The sequence below is a fragment of the Osmerus mordax genome, chromosome 13 (genome assembly GCF_038355195.1).
Source record: "Osmerus mordax isolate fOsmMor3 chromosome 13, fOsmMor3.pri, whole genome shotgun sequence".
Taxonomy (NCBI): domain Eukaryota; kingdom Metazoa; phylum Chordata; class Actinopteri; order Osmeriformes; family Osmeridae; genus Osmerus; species Osmerus mordax.
In genome coordinates this window covers 4,320,990-4,345,496 of record NC_090062.1, presented here as the reverse complement: position 1 = coordinate 4,345,496, position 24,507 = coordinate 4,320,990, and the positions used below count along the sequence as shown (strand labels likewise).

Below are 24,507 nucleotides of genomic sequence, written 5' to 3'. Positions count from 1 at the left end.
AAACGCTTGTATACTCCAGTATACGGACCAGTATTATCATTAGTGATACTGATGGACTGACTGACAGTTTTACAATGAAACAGTACCTATTGTAACTCAAAAGGCTTGGGCCTTCATTAGCTTACATTAACTTCTAGTTCATACATTTGCTTCGACCATCTGTCTCTAAACTTCTTTTACATTCTTAAACACTAATTACTGTCACCTCTCTATGCAAAACCCAGTTTTACAAAGGGACCCATTGTGTCCACGTGTGTTTAGAGGTGTACGAGAACATTCCGGATAGATCTACGTCAGAAGAAGGTTACTTGAAAGGGCCCATCCTAAAGAGCAGAGGGGAGGAGGAGGATGAAAGGAGGAGAGGAAAGGAGGAAAGGAGGAGAGGAAAGGAGGAAAGGAGGAGAGGAAAGGAGGAAAGGAGGAGAGGAAAGTAAGACAAAAGGTAGTCCCTCCTCAAAGACAGAGTTCAGGTATAAAACCGTGGTCCAGGTGTAGCTTCTTACTCATACGAGCAGCATCATGGGGACTATACGGGACAGACAACCACATATGCTGACATGCCTGGCAATGCTGATCACACTAGCAGCAACACAAACAGGTTGGTCCATTGTTAAATACTCAGTGAAATGTATTTTTTTATTAAACAAAAATGTGAAATAGATCTAAGAAGTCAAACTGGGTAATGATCTAATTGAATCACGATGGTCAACTCAATAATTGGATTTAAAAACCATTCAATAAAGATTACAAACCTGGATAATTTGGGGATAGATTCTTACATAATAAAAAGTATTGGGATCATCATCAGTTCTGTGCTGTTTGTTTGTCATAGTGATTCCAACAGCGGTTTCTGTCCTCCCCACAACACCTTTGATGACCCAATTGTCAGGTAAGATTCACACACACATACGGACACACACACACACACTTGTACACACTCCAGCCGGGAACTGCCGATACCAAACACATTCTGGCCCGTCACTGGGCACCCCTCAGTTTCAAATGGTGTTTTCTCTCTAGGGGCGAACTCTTCTTACCTCGACATGGTTTGCAGTACATGGGGCAACTACCACTTCAAGACCTTTGACGGGGACATGTTCCAACTGCCCTCCACCTGCAACCACATCCTGACGTCTCACTGCCGCAGCAGCAGCAACTATGAGGACTTTAACATCCAGATGAGGAGACAGGTGGTGAACAACATACCCACCATCAGCAAGATCACCATGATGCTGGACGGCACCACAGTGGAGATCTCTAAGGACTCTGTCCTGGTCAACGGCAAGACGTAAGTCTGCTTCTGAACTCACTCATAGAACGACTGCACAGATACACACTACTCACTTAGAATTACAGCTGACAAGATCATTTAAGAATGTGAATATCAGTTTACTGGGTGACCAGAGTTCCATTTCGTTGTGTATGTTGTTTTGCTGCACAATTCTCCCATTGGAATGAATACATTTAAAACTTGCACTATAGTTGCATGACTCCTCTGTCTCGCTGACTCCTCTGGCTGAAGGCAAAAACGACATCTCAGTCTATTCACCTCATTAATATAAAGCTGCATTATCAATTTCTGTGAGTCACTAACAGAGGTTGTTTGGAAACCCGGTTTGGACAAAGTTTCCCTGCCTCAGATGTGTATGCAAATGTCTCTCTCTAGCTTTGCATATTGAAATTACCGTAACAATTGTAATTCTGGTTAGAATGTTTTAAATCCCGCTTTGATACCCAGTCAGACAGGTAAGGAGTGTGAACAGGTAACCAACCAGGTCTCAAACTATTAGATGACTATCTTAGTCACTCAGACTGACAGTATTTTAAATCTGTCCCCTCCATTACAGGGTGGTTGTGCCATATGTCTACTCTGGAGTGTCAATCAAAAACATGGGCTCCATCACAGTCCAGTCCAAACTGGGGTTGTTGCTTATATGGAACTTGGAAGATTCACTACGGGTGAGATGAGTACTCTATTAGTATTTGCTAAAACACCAAATGAACAACCTGGACATTGTGTAATGAAAACAGATAGTTCTAACAAATATTTACAGATGAATGCAAAGTGATTGTCAAGTGAACAGTCTGACAGGTTCTGAATGTTAGGAAAGCAAACACCAGTGCACATAGGTAGACTCTGAAAACATAACCAAAGCAAATACCACAAAGCATTTATTTAACCCAACACCCAATGTGCTAACAGTTATGGCTGATGGAATTTAAAGGTTTTTATATACCTTAAATATGATGTTAAAGACATTAGAGCACAAAGACAGTCATAATTGAATGACTTGATGATCTTGACTTGGATTTTGCAGATCGAAATGAACCCGAAATTCCACAATCAGACATGTGGGCTCTGTGGCGATTTCAATGGAGTCGAGACATATGACGAGTTCATCAAGAATGGTAAAATAATAACAGTTCTATTTTAATGTAAACTGCTAATCTGTGAGTTATATCTAGGTAAACGGTTAATATATTGCTTGCTCTATCAGGTGTGAAGCAATCTGTGTCGTCCTACGGGGAGCAGTGGAAACTAGACGATCCCTTGGAAACTTGTTATGAACCTGTAATCAATGCTGAAGAGAGCTGTGGAGATGTGGTAATGTTAAGCCTATGTAAACCTCTCACATGTGACAAGCAGTTTACTGAGCAACTTTACGTAAAAATGTTAGGGCTAAATTTGTCCAGTCGGTTATTGGCCTACAGCAGGGTTCCGCAATACGATTTCCAAAAGGGCCAAATTTGGTCAGGCATGCCAAGCCAAGGGCCAACATGTTTTTTTTTTGGCGACAGTTTTATGCGCAGATATTCTATTATCATTTCTATTATGATTTTATCATAATTTTTTGTCCAAAACCGACCATTTAATTATGAAATGCCCCTGGAGCATATTCTGTGCAAACAGTCAGCAAACAGAAATTCCAGCAAAAACAACTGACCGCTGTTCGACTCTTCTGCCTCTGGTTTTAGCCGACAGCGGAACTTGTAGCGGAACAGCTCAACTTTTTAAATGTATTTTTCTCTTGGTTTAAAACTTAGGCAGCCATGTCAATTGCACATTGATGAATTATCTTGGCATCGGAGAATGGCTTCTTAGCTCTCATAAGCTTCCAAGAAACGTGTAACGAGGCAGCTGTTGCGCTCTCTTGTGCCGATGTTGCTTTACACAGTTTAAACCGAGTGCTTGTATGATGTTAACATGCTTGCAATTTTTTGTTTGGGATGGTCAGATTTTTCTGGATAGTTTGCATTAAAACTGGCAGCATGAATAGAGTTAAAGCTGTGTGGCTCTTGCAGGCCGGATCTGGCCCGCTAATTGGGGATAGCTGGCCTACACCAACAATTAGAAAGATCACTCGTCCCTCTACCCTGCTAATTAACTTTGTTGAAAATGCTGTGTAGGGCCTACAAAATTGCAGTGAAAGGACTACAAAATTGTGATGCAAAATGGCAACAGGACTAATAGGACGTTATTGGGGTTGGATTCTTTTCTAGGCCTTTTGTGAGTCGCTTTTCAAGACCCCAGTGTTTGCAGACTGTGCCAACCGCTTGGACTTTGATTCCTTCGTCAAAGCCTGCATGGCAGACATGTGTCACTGTGACAACAACACCTCCTTCTGCCTATGTGACACAATATCGGAGTTTTCCCGTGAGTGTGTCCATGCAGGAGGTACACCCATGCAGTGGAGAACAGACCAGTTCTGTGGTAAGTCAAGCGGGACTACACCATGTCAAGTTTTAAAACACACACTATTTAGCATTTTCTTAGGTAATATGGATGTATAATTTGTGTTTAAAATAATATGTTAATATAATTGAATGAATGAAGGTATGAGTCAATACAATTTTTAATTATTAGATTAAAACTATATTTACACAATCACTGCATACACAACCATCACATACTATCTTAGTGGGAAATGAAAGGTTGAACCAAGACAGTTCCGTTTAACTGTGAACTTGATTAAACTAATGATGTTTCCACAGGAAAGACATGTCCCTACAACATGGTGTACCAGGAATGTGGCAGCCCCTGCGCTGACTCCTGTTCCAACCCCCAGAGCAGTCAGCTATGTAACAGTCACTGCACCGACGGATGCTTCTGCCCTCCAGGTACACACAGTACTACCCTCACAACCTCTGGGACAAGAGTAGCCTAACCCTAAGGAAGAATGATCAGAAAATACAATCTGCTTTAGTAAAATGTCATAGGAAAATACAATCTGTTTTAGTGAAATGTCCTAGGAAAATACATAATTGTATTATTTTGTGCATTCTAAGAGGACAGTTAGGTTATTCACTTCTGCTTCTTCCATATTAAATGGAGGTTAAATAAAAATATATTTGTAATGGTCATACTCTGTGGCCGTGAATAATCTCTCTCTCTCTCTCTCTCTCTCTCTCTCTCTCTCTCTCTCTCTCTCTCTCTCTCCCTCTGTCTCTCTCTGCCTCTCTCCATCTCTCTCTCTTTCCATCTCTTTCACTTCCTCAGGTTCTGTCTTTGACGACGTTAATAAGACAGGCTGTATCCCAGTACGTGAGTGTCCTTGCTTGCACAATGGACAAACATACGGCACAGGAGAATCCTACTCAACCAAATGTAAAGACTGGTAGGTCTAGCTGAGGACATTACATCTCATCTGTGTAAGATGCAAGTATGGTCCGCATTTACTGTAATACATGATTCCATGTATGCAGGCAAAATGAGATGTCAAAGTATTGTCTCATATGTCTATGTCTCCCATGTAGCATGTGTTCCGGTGGTCAGTGGAGCTGCCAGCAGAAGGACTGTCCAGGGACGTGCTCTGTGGAGGGAGGGTCTCACATCAACACCTTCGATGGGAAACTCTACACCTTCCATGGAGCCTGCTCTTACGTGCTGGCTAAGGTACGCAGCTCTTCACTACAGAGCTCAGGCCTTTCATTAAATTGTTGTGGGAACTAGATGCTGCCTGTCCAGTAAGTCTGTCAGTCTGTCTGTTTCTGAACTCGAAACGTCCCTAGATCTCTCTGATGCTAACCTTGTCTGTGTGTGTTTGCCGTGTTGCAGGAATGTAATGGGTCCCAGTTCAGAGTGCTGGGAGATCTGGTGAAGTGTGGCTTGTCAGACACAGAGACCTGCCTCAGATCCATCACCCTGGCTCTGGGTAGCCCACCAACAGTAAGACACTGCTGCTGCTTAGTCCAAAAGGAATCAGGGGACCATTGTTTGATTTCGAAAATGTGGTTACCGTGCAACAACAATGGTTTCTAGAATGTTGTCTATGTTCCAGAAACCTCTAAATATGTCAGGGAGTCAGTTGGCTGAGCGGTGAGGGAGTCGGGCTAGTAATCCGAAGGTTGCCAGTTCGATTCCCGGTCATGCCAACTGACATTGTGTCCTTGGGCAAGGCACTTCACCCTACTTGCCTCGGGGGAATGTCCCTGTACTTACTGTAAGTCGCTCTGGATAAGAGCGTCTGCTAAATGACTAAAGGTAAATGTAAATGTCATCTCAGTCTGATTCAGCATCTCTACACACCATTTTACAGGTGATCAAAGTCCAGTCCAGTGGGAATGTCTTAGCCAATCAGATTCTCACGCAACTTCCTCTTTACACCGGTTAGTAACCTTGACATATTATCGCGAGTAGTGACAAAAATGATACACATCAAAGGGGTTGGTCACTCAAAGGTCTGATCATTGTCCTCTCCCCGTGCTGCAGCGGATGTGAGCATCTTCCAGCCCTCCTCCTTCTTCATCTTCATCCAGACCTCCACGGGTCTGCAGCTGGAGGTGCAGCTCGTTCCCAACATGCAGCTCTACATCACCGCCAGCCCCGCCCTCAAGGGCTCAACATGCGGTACGGCCCTGCCCCACCGTCCACCTACGTTCACCGTCTCCCCCCCCCCCCCCACATTCTTCCGGTCCTCCTCCACCTCTCCATCTACTCCATCTCCTTTTTTCTTTCTCCTTCTTCTTCTCCCTTCTCCTCCTCTCCATATCCTCATTTCCATCTTATGTTGATGACATCATCTGCCCCCCCCCCCCCCAGGTCTGTGTGGGAACTTCAATGACATCCTTGCTGATGACTTCAAGGTGATGAGTGGACTAGTGGAGGCCACCCCTGTGGCCTTTGCTAACACGTGGAAGACCATGGCCAGCTGTCCTGATGTCAGTACCTCCTTCTCAAATCCCTGCAGTCTGGGATTGGAAAACGGTAAGGCACAGAGCCATCTCTTTGGGATTGCAGTCCACGGATGAAAGAATCACAAGTTCATTAAGGTGCTAATGATATGCGAATGTGATGACAATATGCCTGTCTGACTCACAGAGAAATATGCCACGTTCTGGTGCACCAAGCTGACAGATCCACAAGGGGCGTTCTCTTCCTGCCACTCCGTGATCAACCCAGAGACCTACAAAGATGTGAGTCCTAATCACACTGACTCATCATTCACAGAGGCCGTTGTACATTTAACACAAGGCAGCACTTCCCATTAAAGTAAATCAACTGCCTACTACTGTTAATGTAACTATATTGCAAAACCTACAGTGACAACATTGTACCAACGTAACCAAACAACATGAATATACACTCACCTTATAAAGTAATACATTCTTACATAGACTAAACTCATACATTTGTTTGGGTTTGTTTCTTCCTTTCTTCTCTGAACACCCAAATATGTCTCTGCGTAGAACTGCATGTATGACAGCTGTAACTGTGAGAGGAGTGAGGACTGCATGTGTGCTGCTGTCTCTTCATACGTCCACGCCTGTGCTGCTGCGGGGATCATGCTCGATGGCTGGAGGGACGGCATCTGCTGTGAGTCCAACACGGACGCATCTCTAACACACTTGTGACGCGTGTCTAACCTTCAAGCCAATCTGTAACACAGCTGCAGCACTCATCCCTCCCTCTCTCTCTCTCTTCTCAGCCAAGTACAACTCGTCCTGCGCCCCTGGGACGGTCTACAGCTACAACATGGTCAGCTGTGGGCGGACCTGCCGCTCCCTCAGCCAAACTGACCGCAGTTGCGGCCTGGACTTCACCTCTGTGGACGGCTGTGGCTGCCTCCAGGGCACCTACCTGAACCAGGCAGGCCAGTGTGTGGAGGCCATCAGCTGCCCCTGCTACGACAAGGACACCATCATCCCAGCAGGACAGAGCACCAGCAAGGATGGGGCCAGCTGGTGAGGAGAAAGAAACAGGGTTGACATATTCAAATGGGGTCAGGTTTGGGGTAAGGGTACCTCAGGATTGTCGCAAAAAGCATCACATCTCTGATATGTACTGCTCTTTTACAGTGTTTGTAAAGACGGAGCGCTGAGCTGTGGAGGGAAACTGGAAGGTAAGTGTAATCATTTCTGCCAGACCTGATTCTGATAAACTGCTGTATTTCAGTGGCTGGTTTTAAATTGAGAGACGACTCATGTCAATTCCAGATCATATCAGTAATTAAAATCGATTTAATTGATTTAACTGTGTGTGTGTTTTCAGCGCAAACAGGCTGCATTGCTCCCATGGTTTACTTCAACTGTTCCAACGAACCACTTGGAGCCGCAGGAATTGAGTGTGCGAAGAGCTGTGAGACCTTGGACATGTTCTGTGTGAGTAAAAAACAGTCCACCGAGTGTCATTCTGGGAATGCTGTGCATCAAATTCAAACTTATTTTGTGTTCCTGCTGTGATATCCGTGTATCAATGTTGTACTTTGGTGTGTTCACACTACAGATCAGTACAGATTGCACATCAGGCTGTATGTGTCCCACGGGCCTGGTGGCTGATGGAAAAGGTGGCTGCATCCTGGAGGACAACTGTCCCTGTGTCCACAATGGAGCTATATACCAGCCTGGTCAAACTCTTAAAGAAAAGTGTAACACCTGGTATGTCTACAGCTAGCCGTCATGCATCTCCACAGCTGGTACCTTGCAGACATCACAAACTGTAACCAACTTTCCAGTACCTAACTATCTGTACTGTATGTGTGTGTGGGTGTGTTACATGTTGTTTACAGCACATGCAAGGCCAGGAAATGGGAGTGCACTACAAAGGAGTGTGATCAAGTATGTTCCATGTACGGCGATGGAAATTATATAAGCTTTGACAATGTACGGTACACCTTCAATGGAGGATGTGAATACACTCTGCTACAGGTATGTGTCTGTGTGGGTGGCCAGTGTTAGTGTGGTGTAAGCAGTCAGATTATGCCCAATTCTGCATATGCTTTTGATCATCTTGTCTTGTCCCTTGTGTACGTCTTCACCAGAACTCCTGCAGTGGCAATCTCACCTCAAACAGCTTCAGAATTAACACAGAAAATGTGCCCTGTGGTACCACAGGGACCACCTGCTCTAAAAACATCAAGCTCTACATGGGGGTATGCACAACCGTTCTGTCTGGCATACAAACATGACAAAAGCAATCTACCGTGGGATTTAATTGCAGACTGACATGCATTTCTCTGTGTGTGTGTTTTTTTATGGGTCTGTTTTTGTGTTCATGTCAGGCTAATGAACTGCTGCTGACCGACGATGGGTACCAGGTCATTCGAGAAAATGGAGGATCATTTCCCCAGCAAATAAGCAAGATGGGAATTTATTTGGTCATTGAGGTGCAGCCTGGACTCATCCTGATGTGGGACACAAAGACAAGCTTGTTCATCAAGATAAGCCCAGTGTTTCAGGTACACACATGTAATTGAAACACACTTTCACAAAGTCACTGGTTTTAAATGCCATCCTTCAGTATTTTTACTGCCATTCTTCTGTCATTCTTCTGTCAATTCACTAAAAGCTATATCTCGAAAGGTTTGTTACCGGAACTTTATGAATTCTCCATTGTCTGTTGACTTCAGGGACAGGTCTGCGGTCTGTGTGGTAACTATGATGGCAATGGACAGAACGACTTTACCACTAGGAATCAAGAGACAGTGGTGGACCCACTGGACTTTGGCAACAGCTGGAAGAACAACCCCACCTGCCCTAACGCTGTGGCCAGCAAACCGGCCTGTACCACCAACCCCTACAGACAAGCTTGGTCTTTAAAGAAGTGCAGTATCCTCCAGAGTAAAGTCTTCCAAGCATGTCACTCTCAGGTGAGTTCATAAGTAGTGTAAGCAGTCAGATTATGCCCAATCCCAGGAACAGATCAGGAATGTTGAAATATGTATACTTAGTAGCATGCTCATTTGGTTTGTTAACCTTGTGTTTAACTTTTTTTCCCAAAGGTGGATCCAACTCCATATTATGAAGCTTGCGTAAGAGACTCGTGTGCTTGTGACAGTGGAGGAGACTGTCAATGTTTCTGTACCGCTGTGGCTGCTTATGCTGAGGCCTGCAACGAAGCTGGAGCGTGTGTGTCCTGGAGAACCCCACAGATTTGCCGTACGTTTGTTCAAAATCAGCCTCACTTATAAACAGAGAGAGACTAATAGTTGGATCTGCTTGAGGTTCCCAATCACTGTCATGTCCTCATAAACTGTCAAACAGCAGATCTATGAACATTCTAGAACAGTGTGTTATTGCATACTTCATTGTGTCATCTATTGCAGCCTTGTTTTGCGACTATTACAACTCTCCTGATGGATGTGAGTGGCACTACAAGCCATGTGGAGCTCCCTGTATGAAGACCTGCAGGAACCCCTCTGGAAACTGCTCCAGCCTCATCCCTGCTCTGGAGGGTAAGTACATAGCTTACCCAACGTGCATCAAGTGTTTGTGGGAATTGCAGTATAAAGTTTCTGGTAATGTTCATCAGAACACAATAAACCGACTGTGCTGAAAAGCTTGTTTGACCTGCTTTCCTCAATACTCCTGTTCAACCGCACAGTTTGGAGTTGTACATGGATTTGTATGAAGCTAATGTTGCTTTGTGTTGCAGGATAATCACAATGCTCATTCCTACTCTTTGTGTGCTATAGGTTGCTATCCCAGTTGCCCACCTTCAAAACCCTACTTCAACCAGGATAGTATGACATGTGTGCCTCTGGACCAGTGTGGCTGTTATGACTACCAGGGAAACCATTACAGCAATGGAGCCCGAGTTCCAACATTAGAAAAAAACTGTTACACTTGGTAAGTTGTTATATATGATCTTGCTGACAAAAGTATGTAATACATGAATGCAATATACAGTTATACTAATATGATCAATCTGTTTTGTTATAGCTACTGTATGATGAGTGGAGTAAGCTGCAGCTACGATGTTAATGGTAAGAAAAAAAACCCTGATATCATAAAAAAAGATACAAAAATGTAAGAGTTCACAGGGATTGATCACCTGACAATGTATATGTGTATTTCCTTCAGCTTGTACATGTCTGTACAATGGTAAAACCTACCCATATGGATCGACAATCTACAATACCACGGATGGCTTTGGGAACTGCATCGAAGCTGTTTGTGGAGTCAATGGGGAAATTACAAGGAACTTGTACCCTTGTCAGACAACAACTGCACCACCAAGGTCAACCACTCCGGTGACCATAACCACTGCCAGCTCCACAACTACAGTGTCCACTACCTTGAGACCCACAACTGTCTTTACATTCTCAACACCTGGTAAGGCAATTAAAAGAATAGATTACCTTTCCGAAATAGATTTTAAAGTTACTTTAACCTACTATTCACATTATGTGGGATACTGCAATTGTTGGGATAACTGTTCTTAGGGAAGACTATTGACAGTGACAGTCATTACCTCACCATTCAGTCTTCAGACTCAGTATTTTCTTGTTACAGAGATTACAACAACTGAGGCCATTGTATCAACATCAACAGTGCCTCCTAAAGTAGAGACCACAGGCCCTACAACAACAGCTACAACTGTGGTGGTTGAGACTTCATCTACAGAACAGCCCTCAACAGCAGGTCCATCAACAACTGGACAGGTTGTCTCTACTGCTGAACCAACTACAGTTACTACAACAACCAGTGTACCATCTACATCTACTTTTGGAACCACAACCATCGTAGTTGAAACTACAACACAGGCAGAGACCACAACTGAGGCTATTGTATCAACATCAACAGTGCCTCCTAAAGTAGAGACCACAGGCCCTACAACAACAGCTACAACTGTTGTGGTTGAGACTTCATCTACAGAACAGCCCTCAACAGCAGGTCCATCAACAACTGGAGAGGTTGTCTCTACAGCTGAACCAACTGCAGTTACTACAACGACCAGTGTACCATCTACATCTACTTTGGGAACCACTACCATCGTAGTTGAAACTACAACACAGGCAGAAACCACAACTGAGGCTATTGTATCACCATCAACAGTGCCTCCTAAAGTAGAGACCACAGGCCCTACAACAACAGCTACAACTGTTGTGGTTGAGACTTCATCTACAGAACAGCCCTCAACAGCAGGTCCATCAACAACTGGACAGGTTGTCTCTACTGCTGAACCAACTACAGTTACTACAACGACCAGTGTACCATCTACATCTACTTTGGGAACCACTACCATCGTAGTTGAAACTACAACACAGGCAGAGACCACAACTGAGGCTATTGTATCAACATCAACAGTGCCTCCTAAAGTAGAGACCACAGGCCCTACAACAACAGCTACAACTGAGGTTGTTGAGACTGGATCAACAGCCCCAACTCCAAAAACTTCTGGTCAGCTTAGTTCAACTGCCCAACCAACAACTTCAATTGGACCTACAACGCAAACCCTGCCTCATATTACAGGAACACTACCAACAATTTCCCCAACACAGGCAGAGACCACAACTGAGGCCATTGTATCAACATCAACAGTGCCTCCTAAAGTAGAGACCACAGGCCCTACAACAACAGCTACAACTGTTGTGGTTGAGACTTCATCTACAGAACAGCCCTCAACAGCAGGTCCATCAACAACTGGACAGGTTGTCTCTACTGCTGAACCAACTGCAGTTACTACAACGACCAGTGTACCATCTACATCTACTTTGGGAACAACTACCATCGTAGTTGAAACTACAACACAGGCAGAAACCACAACTGAGGCTATTGTATCAACATCAACAGTACCTCCTAAAGTAGAGACCACAGGCCCTACAACAACAGCTACAACTGTGGTGTTTGAGACTTCATCTACAGAACAGCCCTCAACAGCAGGTCCATCAACAACTGGACAGGTTGTCTCTACTGCTGAACCAACTACAGTTACTACAACGACCAGTGTACCATCTACATCTACTTTGGGAACCACTACCGTTGTAGTTGAAACTACAACACAGGCAGAGACAACAACTGAGGCTATTGTATCAACATCAACAATACCTCCTAAAGTAGAGACCACAGGCCCTACAACAACAGCTACAACTGTGGTGGTTGAGACTTCATCTACAGAACAGCCCTCAACAGCAGGTCCATCAACAACTGGACAGGTTGTCTCTACTGCTGAACCAACTACAGTTACTACAACGACCAGTGTACCATCTACATCTACTTTGGGAACCACTACCATCGTAGTTGAAACTACAACACAGGCAGAGACCACAACTGAGGCCATTGTATCAACATCAACAGTGCCTCCTAAAGTAGAGACCACAGGCCCTACAACAACAGCTACAACTGTGGTGATTGAGACTTCATCTACAGAACAGCCCTCAACAGCAGGTCCATCAACAACTGGACAGGTTGTCTCTACTGCTGAACCAACTACAGTTACGACAACAACCAGTGTACCATCTACATCTACTTTGGGAACCACTACCATTGTAGTTGAAACTACAACACAGGCAGAGACAACAACTGAGGCCATTGTATCAACATCAACAATACCTCCTAAAGTAGAGACCACAGGCCCTACAACAACAGCTACAACTGTGGTGGTTGAGACTTCATCTACAGAACAGCCCTCAACAGCAGGTCCATCAACAACTGGACAGGTTGTCTCTACTGCTGAACCAACTACAGTTACTACAACGACCAGTGTACCATCTACATCTACTTTGGGAACCACTACCATCGTAGTTGAAACTACAACACAGGCAGAGACCACAACTGAGGCCATTGTATCAACATCAACAGTGCCTCCTAAAGTAGAGACCACAGGCCCTACAACAACAGCTACAACTGAGGTGGTTGAGACTTCATCTACAGAACAGCCCTCAACAGCAGGTCCATCAACAACTGGAGAGGTTGTCTCTACTGCTGAACCAACTACAGTTACTACAACGACCAGTGTACCATCTACATCTACTTTGGGAACAACTACCATCGTAGTTGAAACTACAACACAGGCAGAGACCACAACTGAGGCTATTGTATCAACATCAACAGTGCCTCCTAAAGTAGAGACCACAGGCCCTACAACAACAGCTACAACTGTGGTGATTGAGACTTCATCTACAGAACAGCCCTCAACAGCAAGTCCATCAACAACTGGACAGGTTGTCTCTACTGCTGAACCAACTACAGTTACTACAACAACCAGTGTACCATCTACATCTACTTTGGGAACCACTACCATTGTAGTTGAAACTACAACACAGGCAGAGACAACAACTGAGGCCATTGTATCAACATCAACAATACCTCCTAAAGTAGAGACCACAGGCCCTACAACAACATCTACAACTGTGGTGGTTGAGACTTCATCTACAGAACAGCCCTCAACAGCAGGTCCATCAACAACTGGACAGGTTGTCTCTACTGCTGAACCAACTACAGTTACTACAACGACCAGTGTACCATCTACATCTACTTTGGGAACCACTACCATCGTAGTTGAAACTACAACACAGGCAGAGACCACAACTGAGGCCATTGTATCAACATCAACAGTGCCTCCTAAAGTAGAGACCACAGGCCCTACAACAACAGCTACAACTGTGGTGGTTGAGACTTCATCTACAGAACAGCCCTCAACAGCAGGTCCATCAACAACTGGAGAGGTTGTCTCTACTGCTGAACCAACTACAGTTACTACAACGACCAGTGTACCATCTACATCTACTTTGGGAACAACTACCATCGTAGTTGAAACTACAACACAGGCAGAGACCACAACTGAGGCTATTTTATCAACATCAACAATACCTCCTAAAGTAGAGACCACAGGCCCTACAACAACAGCTACAACTGTGGTGGTTGAGACTTCATCTACAGAACAGCCCTCAACAGCAGGTCCATCAACAACTGGACAGGTTGTCTCTACTGCTGAACCAACTACAGTTACTACAACGACCAGTGTACCATCTACATCTACTTTGGGAACCACTACCATCGTAGTTGAAACTACAACACAGGCAGAGACCACAACTGAGGCCATTGTATCAACATCAACAGTGCCTCCTAAAGTAGAGACCACAGGCCCTACAACAACAGCTACAACTGAGGTGGTTGAGACTTCATCTACAGAACAGCCCTCAACAGCAGGTCCATCAACAACTGGAGAGGTTGTCTCTACTGCTGAACCAACTACAGTTACTACAACGACCAGTGTACCATCTACATCTACTTTGGGAACAACTACCATCGTAGTTGAAACTACAACACAGGCAGAGACCACAACTGAGGCTATTGTATCAACATCAACAGTGCCTCCTAAAGTAGAGACCACAGGCCCTACAACAACAGCTACAACTGTGGTGATTGAGACTTCATCTACAGAACAGCCCTCAACAGCAAGTCCATCAACAACTGGACAGGTTGTCTCTACTGCTGAACCAACTACAGTTACTACAACAACCAGTGTACCATCTACATCTACTTTGGGAACCACTACCATTGTAGTTGAAACTACAACACAGGCAGAGACAACAACTGAGGCCATTGTATCAACATCAACAATACCTCCTAAAGTAGAGACCACAGGCCCTACAACAACATCTACAACTGTGGTGGTTGAGACTTCATCTACAGAACAGCCCTCAACAGCAGGTCCATCAACAACTGGACAGGTTGTCTCTACTGCTGAACCAACTACAGTTACTACAACGACCAGTGTACCATCTACATCTACTTTGGGAACCACTACCATCGTAGTTGAAACTACAACACAGGCAGAGACCACAACTGAGGCCATTGTATCAACATCAACAGTGCCTCCTAAAGTAGAGACCACAGGCCCTACAACAACAGCTACAACTGTGGTGGTTGAGACTTCATCTACAGAACAGCCCTCAACAGCAGGTCCATCAACAACTGGAGAGGTTGTCTCTACTGCTGAACCAACTACAGTTACTACAACGACCAGTGTACCATCTACATCTACTTTGGGAACAACTACCATCGTAGTTGAAACTACAACACAGGCAGAGACCACAACTGAGGCTATTTTATCAACATCAACAATACCTCCTAAAGTAGAGACCACAGGCCCTACAACAACAGCTACAACTGTGGTGGTTGAGACTTCATCTACAGAACAGCCCTCAACAGCAGGTCCATCAACAACTGGACAGGTTGTCTCTACTGCTGAACCAACTACAGTTACTACAACAACCATTGTACCATCTACATCTACTTTGGGAACCACTACCATTGTAGTTGAAACTACAACGCAGGCAGAGACAACAACTGAGGCCATTGTATCAACATCAACAATACCTCCTAAAGCAGAGACCACAGGCCCTACAACAACAGCTACAACTGTGGTGATTGAGACTTCATCTACAGAACAGCCCTCAACAGCAGGTCCATCAACAACTGGACAGGTTGTCTCTACTGCTGAACCAACTACAGTTACTACAACAACCAGTGTACCATCTACATCTACTTTGGGAACCACTACCATTGTAGTTGAAACTACAACACAGGCAGAGACAACAACTGAGGCCATTGTATCAACATCAACAGTGCCTCCTAAAGTAGAGACCACAGGCCCTACAACAACAGCTACAACTGTGGTGGTTGAGACTTCATCTACAGAACAGCCCTCAACAGCAGGTCCATCAACAACTGGACAGGTTGTCTCTACTGCTGAACCAACTACAGTTACTACAACGACCAGTGTACCATCTACATCTACTTTGGGAACCACTACCATCGTAGTTGAAACTACAACACAGGCAGAGACCACAACTGAGGCCATTGTATCCACATCAACAGTGCCTCCTAAAGTAGAGACCACAGGCCCTACAACAACAGCTACAACTGTGGTGGTTGAGACTTCATCTACAGAACAGCCCTCAACAGCAGGTCCATCAACAACTGGAGAGGTTGTCTCTACTGCTGAACCAACTACAGTTACTACAACGACCAGTGTACCATCTACATCTACTTTGGGAACAACTACCATCGTAGTTGAAACTACAACACAGGCAGAGACCACAACTGAGGCTATTTTATCAACATCAACAATACCTCCTAAAGTAGAGACCACAGGCCCTACAACAACAGCTACAACTGTGGTGGTTGAGACTTCATCTACAGAACAGCCCTCAACAGCAGGTCCATCAACAACTGGACAGGTTGTCTCTACTGCTGAACCAACTACAGTTACTACAACAACCAGTGTACCATCTACATCTACTTTGGGAACCACTACCATTGTAGTTGAAACTACAACACAGGCAGAGACAACAACTGAGGCCATTGTATCAACATCAACAATACCTCCTAAAGTAGAGACCACAGGCCCTACAACAACAGCTACAACTGTGGTGGTTGAGACTTCATCTACAGAACAGCCCTCAACAGCAGGTCCATCAACAACTGGACAGGTTGTCTCTACTGCTGAACCAACTACAGTTACTACAACGACCAGTGTACCATCTACATCTACTTTGGGAACCACTACCATCGTAGTTGAAACTACAACACAGGCAGAGACCACAACTGAGGCCATTGTATCAACATCAACAGTGCCTCCTAAAGTAGAGACCACAGGCCCTACAACAACAGCTACAACTGTTGTGGTTGAGACTTCATCTACAGAACAGCCCTCAACAGCAGGTCCATCAACAACTGGACAGGTTGTCTCTACTGCTGAACCAACTACATTTACTACAACGACCAGTGTACCATCTACATCTACTTTGGGAACCACTACCATTGTAGTTGAAACTACAACACAGGCAGAGACCACAACTGAGGCTATTGTATCAACATCAACAATACCTCCTAAAGTAGAGACCACAGGCCCTACAACAACAGCTACAACTGTGGTGGTTGAGACTTCATCTACAGAACAGCCTTCAACAGCAGGTCCATCAACAACTGGAGAGGTTGTCTCTACTGCTGAACCAACTACAGTTACTACAACGACTAGTGTACCATCTACATCTACTTTGGGAACCACTACCATTGTAGTTGAAACTACAACACAGGCAGAGACAACAACTGAGGCTATTGTATCAACATCAACAATACCTCCTAAAGTAGAGACCACAGGCCCTACAACAACAGCTACAACTGTGGTGGTTGAGACTGGACCAACAGCCTCAACTGCAAAAACATCTGGTCAGCTTATTTCAACAGCCCAACCAACAACTTCAATTGGACCTATAACGCAAACCCTGCCTCATATTACAGGAACACTACCAACAATTTCCCCAACACCTGCAGAAACCACCACTGAGGCTATTGTATCAACATCAACAGTGCCTCCTAAAGTAGAGACCACAGGCCCTACAACAACAGCTACAACTGTGGTGGTTGAGACTTCATCTACAGAACAGCCTTCAACAGCAGGTCCATCAACAACTGGAGAGGTTGTCTCTACTGCTGAACCAACTACAGTTACTACAACGACCAGTGTACCATCTACATCTACTTTGGGTACCACTACTATCGTAGTTGAAACTACAACACAGGCAGAGACCACAACTGAGGCCATTGTATCAACATCAACAGTACCTCCTAAAGTAGAGACCACAGGCCCTACAACAACAGCTACAACTGTGGTGGTTGAGACTTCATCTACAGAACAGCCCTCAACAGCAGGTCCATCAACAACTGGACAGGTTGTCTCTACTGCTGAACCAACTACAGTTACTACAACGACCAGTGTACCATCTACATCTACTTTGGGAACCACTACCATCGTAGTTGAAACTACAACACAGGCAGAAACCACAACTGAGGCTATTGTATCAACATCAACAGTACCTCCTAAAGTAGAGACCACAGGCCCTACAACAACAGCTACAACTGTGGTGGTTGAGACTTCATCTACAGAACAGCCCTCAACAGCAGGTCCATCAACAACTGGACAGGTTGTCTCTACTGCTGAACCAACTACAGTTACTACAACGACCAGTGTACCATCTACATCTACTTTGGGTACCACTACTATCGTAGTTGAAACTACAACACAGGCAGAGACCACAACTGAGGCCATTGTATCAACATCAACAGTACCTCCTAAAGTAGAGACCACAGGCCCTACAACAACAGCTACAACTGTGGTGGTTGAGACTTCATCTACAGAACAGCCCTCAACAGCAGGTCCATCAACAACTGGACAGGTTGTCTCTACTGCTGAACCAACTACAGTTACTACAACGACCAGTGTACCATCTACATCTACTTTGGGAACCACTACCATCGTAGTTGAAACTACAACACAGGCAGAAACCACAACTGAGGCTATTGTATCAACATCAACAGTACCTCCTAAAGTAGAGACCACAGGCCCTACAACAACAGCTACAACTGTGGTGGTTGAGACTTCATCTACAGAACAGCCCTCAACAGCAGGTCCATCAACAACTGGACAGGTTGTCTCTACTGTTGAACCAACTACAGTTACTACAACGACCAGTGTACCATCTACATCTACTTTGGGTACCACTACTATCGTAGTTGAAACTACAACACAGGCAGAGACCACAACTGAGGCCATTGTATCAACATCAACAGTACCTCCTAAAGTAGAGACCACAGGCCCTACAACAACAGCTACAACTGTGGTGGTTGAGACTTCATCTACAGAACAGCCCTCAACAGCAGGTCCATCAACAACTGGACAGGTTGTCTCTACTGCTGAACCAACTACAGTTACTACAACGACCAGTGTACCATCTACATCTACTTTGGGAACCACTACCATTGTAGTTGAAACTACAACACAGGCAGAGACAACAACTGAGGCTATTGTATCAACATCAACAATACCTCCTAAAGTAGAGACCACAGGCCCTACAACAACAGCTACAACTGTGGTGGTTGAGACTTCATCTACAGAACAGCCCTCAACAGCAGGTCCATCAACAACTGGACAGGTTGTCTCTACTGCTGAACCAACTACAGTTACTACAACGACCAGTGTACCATCTACATCTACTTTGGGAACAACTACCATCGTAGTTGAAACTACAACACAGGCAGAGACCACAACTGAGGTCATTGTATCAACATCAACAGTGCCTCCTAAAGTAGAGACCACAGGCCCTACAACAACAGCTACAACTGTGGTGGTTGAGACTTCATCTACAGAACAGCCTTCAACAGCAGGTCCATCAACAACTGGACAGGTTGTCTCTACTGCTGAACCAACTACAGTTACTACAACGACCAGTGTACCATCTACATCTACTTTGGGAACCACTACCATCGTAGTTGAAACTACAACACAGGCAGAAACCACAACTGAGGCTATTGTATCAACATCAACAGTACCTCCTAAAGTAGAGACCACAGGCCCTACAACAACAGCTACAACTGTGGTGGTTGAGACTTCATCTACAGAACAGCCCTCAACAGCAGGTCCATCAACAACTGGACAGGTTGTCTCTACTGCTGAACCAACTACAGTTACTACAACGACCAGTGTACCATCTACATCTACTTTGGGTACCACTACCATCGTAATTGAAACTACAACACAGGCAGAGACCACAACTGAGGCCATTGTATCAACATCAACAGTACCTCCTAAAGTAGAGACCACAGGCCCTACAACAACAGCTACAACTGTGGTGGTTGAGACTTCATCTACAGAACAGCCCTCAACAGCAGTTCCATCAACAACTGGAGAGGTTGTCTCTACTGCTGAACCAACTACAGTTACTACAACGACCAGTGTACCATCTACATCTACTTTGGGAACCACTACCATCGTAGTTGAAACTACAACACAGGCAGAAACCACAACTGAGGCTATTGTATCAACATCAACAGTACCTCCTAAAGTAGAGACCACAGGCCCTACAACAACAGCTACAACTGTGGTGGTTGAGACTTCATCTACAGAACAGCCCTCAACAGCAGGTCCATCAACAACTGGACAGGTTGTCTCTACTGCTGAACCAACTACAGTTACTACAACGACCAGTGTACCATCTACATCTACTTTGGGTACCACTACCATCGTAGTTGAAACTACAACACAGGCAGAGACCACAACTGAGGCCATTGTATCAACATCAACAGTACCTCCTAAAGTAGAGACCACAGGCCCTACAACAACAGCTACAACTGTGGTGGTTGAGACTTCATCTACAGAACAGCCCTCAACAGCAGGTCCATCAACAACTGGACAGGTTGTCTCTACTGCTGAACCAACTACAGTTACTACAACGACCAGTGTACCATCTACATCTACTTTGGGAACCACTACCATTGTAGTTGAAACTACAACACAGGCAGAGACAACAACTGAGGCTATTGTATCAACATCAACAATACCTCCTAAAGTAGAGACCACAGGCCCTACAACAACAGCTACAACTGTGGTGGTTGAGACTTCATCTACAGAACAGCCCTCAACAGCAGGTCCATCAACAACTGGACAGGTTGTCTCTACTGCTGAACCAACTACAGTTACTACAACGACCAGTGTACCATCTACATCTACTTTGGGAACAACTACCATCGTAGTTGAAACTACAACACAGGCAGAGACCACAACTGAGGTCATTGTATCAACATCAACAGTGCCTCCTAAAGTAGAGACCACAGGCCCTACAACAACAGCTACAACTGTGGTGGTTGAGACTTCATCTACAGAACAGCCTTCAACAGCAGGTCCATCAACAACTGGAGAGGTTGTCTCTACTGCTGAACCAACTACAGTTACTACAACGACCAGTATACCATCTACATCTACTTTGGGAACCACTACCATCGTAGTTGAAACTACAACACAGGCAGAAACCACAACTGAGGCTATTGTATCAACATCAACAGTACCTCCTAAAGTAGAGACCACAAGCCCAACAACAACAGCTACAACTGTGGTGGTTGAGACTTCATCTACAGAACAGCCCTCAACAGCAGGTCCATCAACAACTGGACAGGTTGTCTCTACTGCTGAACCAACTACAGTTACTACAACGACCAGTGTACCATCTACATCTACTTTGGGTACCACTACCATCGTAGTTGAAACTACAACACAGGCAGAGACCACAACTGAGGCTATTTTATCAACATCAACAATACCTCCTAAAGTAGAGACCACAGGCTCTACAACAACAGCTACAACTGTGGTGGTTGAGACTTCATCTACAGAACAGCCCTCAACAGCAGGTCCATCAACAACTGGACAGGTTGTCTCTACTGCTGAACCAACTACAGTTACTACAACGACCAGTGTACCATCTACATCTACTTTGGGAACAACTACCATCGTAGTTGAAACTACAACACAGGCAGAGACCACAACTGAGGTCATTGTATCAACATCAACAGTGCCTCCTAAAGTAGAGACCACAGGCCCTACAACAACAGCTACAACTGTGGTGGTTGAGACTTCATCTACAGAACAGCCTTCAACAGCAGGTCCATCAACAACTGGAGAGGTTGTCTCTACTGCTGAACCAACTACAGTTACTACAACGACCAGTGTACCATCTACATCTACTTTGGGAACCACTACCATTGTAGTTGAAACTACAACACAGGCAGAGACAACAACTGAGGCTATTGTATCAACATCAACAATACCTCCTAAAGTAGAGACCACAGGCCCTACAACAACAGCTACAACTGTGGTGGTTGAGACTTCATCTACAGAACAGCCCTCAACAGCAGGTCCATCAACAACTGGACAGGTTGTCTCTACTGCTGAACCAACTACAGTTACTACAACGACCAGTGTACCATCTACATCTACTTTGGGAACCACTACCATCGTAGTTGAAAGTACAACACAGGCAGAAACAACAACTGAGACCATTGTATCAACATCAACAGTGCCTCCTAAAGTAGAGACCACAGGCCCTACAACAACAGCTACAACTGAGGTGGTTGAGACTGGACCAACAGCCTCAACTGCAAAAACATCTGGTCAGCTTATTTCAACAGCCCAACCAACAACTTCAATTGGACCTATAACGCAAACCCTGCCTCATATTACAGGAACACTACCAACAATTTCCCCAACACCTGCAGAAACCACCACTGAGGCTATTGTATCAACATCAACAGTGCCTCCTAAAGTAGAGACCACAGGCCCTACAACAACAGCTACAACTGTGGTGGTTGAGACTTCATCTACAGAACAGCCCTCTACAGCAAGCAGTGTCTCAACCAGTACAGCTGCACAAACCACAACCAACTGCTTTTGCACCGCACCTGACGGTCAAATATATCAACAAGGTAATTCATTTTCTGCTGCTCTTATAAAATAGTCAAAACCTTTTTACATTTTTGAATATTACACAAAGAAATATAGTTTGTTTTGTGTTTCTCACTTCTCTCTTTTGTCCTTTTCTTTCCTCTAAGGTGACCTGGTGTATAATGTAACTGATGAAGCAGGTTGGTGCTACACCGCTTACTGCAACTCTTCCTGCCAAGTGGAAGTCAAATCCACTCCATGTCCTTCCACTGCTCCACCCACGTCAACTACTACTCAGTACAGTACATCATCTGAGACCCTGCCTACAACCTCATCAGAAGCTCCACCAACATCCTCAGCCAGCAGTACGCCTTTAAATACTTTTGACTGCTCCAAGTTGCAGCCACCAAGAAAGGTTTGAGACTATGCAACCTTATTGTCTACAAAACGTACAACTTATTTTGATGTCCGGCCTAATTCAATGGTCGTCTAACTGTTCTAAGTGGAATAAGCAAATAATAATAAAAATAAGACTTGCTGCAGTTCCACTAAAGTCAATATGTTTGCAAATGCCATTTCCTTTGCTTATAATATCTGTTTTAACAGGAAGGAGACGTTTGGGAGGTGAACAAATGTACCTCGGCAACTTGCGTCGGTGGCAAGGTTATTGAGTTACCAGTTTCTTGCCCACCAGTGACACCCCCAAGCTGTGAGAATGGGCGGCCACCTGTCAAAGTTTTTGATGCAGCAGGATGTTGCTATCAATATGAATGTGAATGTAAGTCACCATCTCAACACTTACATTGGTGCCAGTTCTTTTTTAATTCAGAAAATGTGCTACATTTTGTAATTAAGATTTGGGAAATTGTTGTCTTCTGTCAAATATGTACAACAATGATTCAATTCTTCTTGCACAGGTGTCTGCAGCGTGTGGGGAGAAAGCCACTACCTTACATTTGATGGACAAACCTACAACTTCCAACAAAACTGCTCCTACTATCTGGTCAAGGAGATCCTCCCTAAATACAACCTGAGCATTGTTGTTGATAACAACTACTGTGCAGCATCTGGCAGCTCCTTCTGTCCTCAGTCCCTGATCATCTCTTACCAGTCCTCCCAGATTGTCATGACACAGCTGAACACATTCACCAATGTGGTTTGTACTCTGATACATTCGACACACCTCTGCTTGCATGACCGTCAGCATGGATGTAAATCTATCCATGTATGCTGTACATACATATAACATAACATGTTATATGTATTACTATTGTAACATATTACTCCAGTGGCTTGGTTACCTGATTCAAATTGAACAGATCTTGGGAACTAGATGCTTAACAAAATAACATTGTTGTATTAAAGCTGGTAACAGAAAGCTTATTGACCCCAAACCTCACTTTTTCTGTCGGGTGGGCTATGTAACTTCCAGGCTTATGTAAACCAGAAGAGAGTGTACCCACCCTACTCTAAAGACGGCCTTGAACTGACCAGTACTGGCATGGAGCTGACCCTGAGCATCCCTGCGATCCTTACCCAGGTGGTCTACAAGGGCACTTCCTTCAGCATCAACCTGCCTTACTCCCTCTTCCATGGCAAAACAGAGGGGCAGTGTGGTGAGTTGTTTAACCACCACACCTTAATCTACACATACCAGCCCTTCTACAATCTGAAACCGAAACTACAGATTCAACCCCTGTACGTCTACCCAACTTATTGTATATTTGTCCTCCTCCACTCCCAGGTACATGTGACAACTCCAAGGATAACGACTGCCGATCACCTAACGGACAGATACAAAACTGTGGCACCTCTGCTCCTGAGTGGCAAGTCAGCGGCGAAGACTGTCTTACACCTCCCACAACTGTGCCTCCTACTACATCCGCCCCATCCAGCTCCAGCCCTAGCCCGGCGTCCACCCCGGCTCCTTGCAGACCAGCCATCTGTGACATCATGAACAGCAAGTAAGGAAACTGTAAAAACATGTTTGTGCCTTGTTCCATTGTTGCCCTCTGTATAACCTGCACCAAATCCCGAGAGTTGTTAGAAAACCTGACATTTTCCAGATC

The 24,507-nt window shown here is 44.8% G+C and overlaps 2 protein-coding genes across 2 annotated transcripts in view; both read left to right on the top strand.

The window, feature by feature from the left end:
• The window catches only part of LOC136955880 (intestinal mucin-like protein), a 35,089-nt gene that overhangs the window by 7,255 nt on the left and 3,327 nt on the right, over positions 1 to 24,507 (top strand). Inside the window, exon 2 of the mRNA XM_067249656.1 lies at positions 24,183 to 24,402. Coding sequence (XP_067105757.1) covers positions 24,392 to 24,402 — 11 coding nt within the window. The 5' untranslated portion in view covers positions 24,183 to 24,391. The remainder of the gene's footprint in view (positions 1 to 24,182; positions 24,403 to 24,507) is intronic.
• LOC136955677 (mucin-5B-like) lies at positions 516 to 24,345 on the top strand. The gene is made up of 37 exons (XM_067249411.1): positions 516 to 598; positions 833 to 889; positions 1,021 to 1,288; positions 1,848 to 1,959; positions 2,319 to 2,409; positions 2,499 to 2,605; positions 3,502 to 3,712; positions 3,994 to 4,119; positions 4,499 to 4,616; positions 4,756 to 4,894; positions 5,057 to 5,167; positions 5,538 to 5,607; positions 5,711 to 5,848; positions 6,041 to 6,205; positions 6,320 to 6,414; positions 6,688 to 6,814; positions 6,927 to 7,182; positions 7,297 to 7,340; positions 7,490 to 7,599; positions 7,724 to 7,875; positions 8,007 to 8,145; positions 8,259 to 8,369; positions 8,499 to 8,675; positions 8,847 to 9,086; positions 9,219 to 9,375; positions 9,543 to 9,671; positions 9,912 to 10,065; positions 10,159 to 10,202; positions 10,300 to 10,551; positions 10,732 to 10,855; positions 10,909 to 10,961; positions 11,146 to 11,298; positions 12,460 to 12,606; positions 23,356 to 23,594; positions 23,871 to 24,054; positions 24,183 to 24,268; positions 24,334 to 24,345. Exons 1-37 carry the CDS (start codon positions 520 to 522, stop codon positions 24,343 to 24,345), a joined length of 4,977 nt encoding a protein of 1,658 aa, XP_067105512.1. The 5' UTR covers positions 516 to 519.

Excerpts from the sequence above, each read along its gene's own strand:
- LOC136955677 (XM_067249411.1), top strand. The coding sequence starts at position 520 with ATGGGGACTATACGGGACAGACAACCACATATGCTGACATGCCTGGCA. Across the intron at positions 10,203-10,299 it reads CTGCAGCTACGATGTTAATG|CTTGTACATGTCTGTACAAT; the intron begins GTAAGAAAAAAA and ends TATTTCCTTCAG. Across the intron at positions 10,856-10,908 it reads TCTACAGAACAGCCCTCAAC|TTACTACAACAACCAGTGTA; the intron begins AGCAGGTCCATC and ends AACCAACTACAG.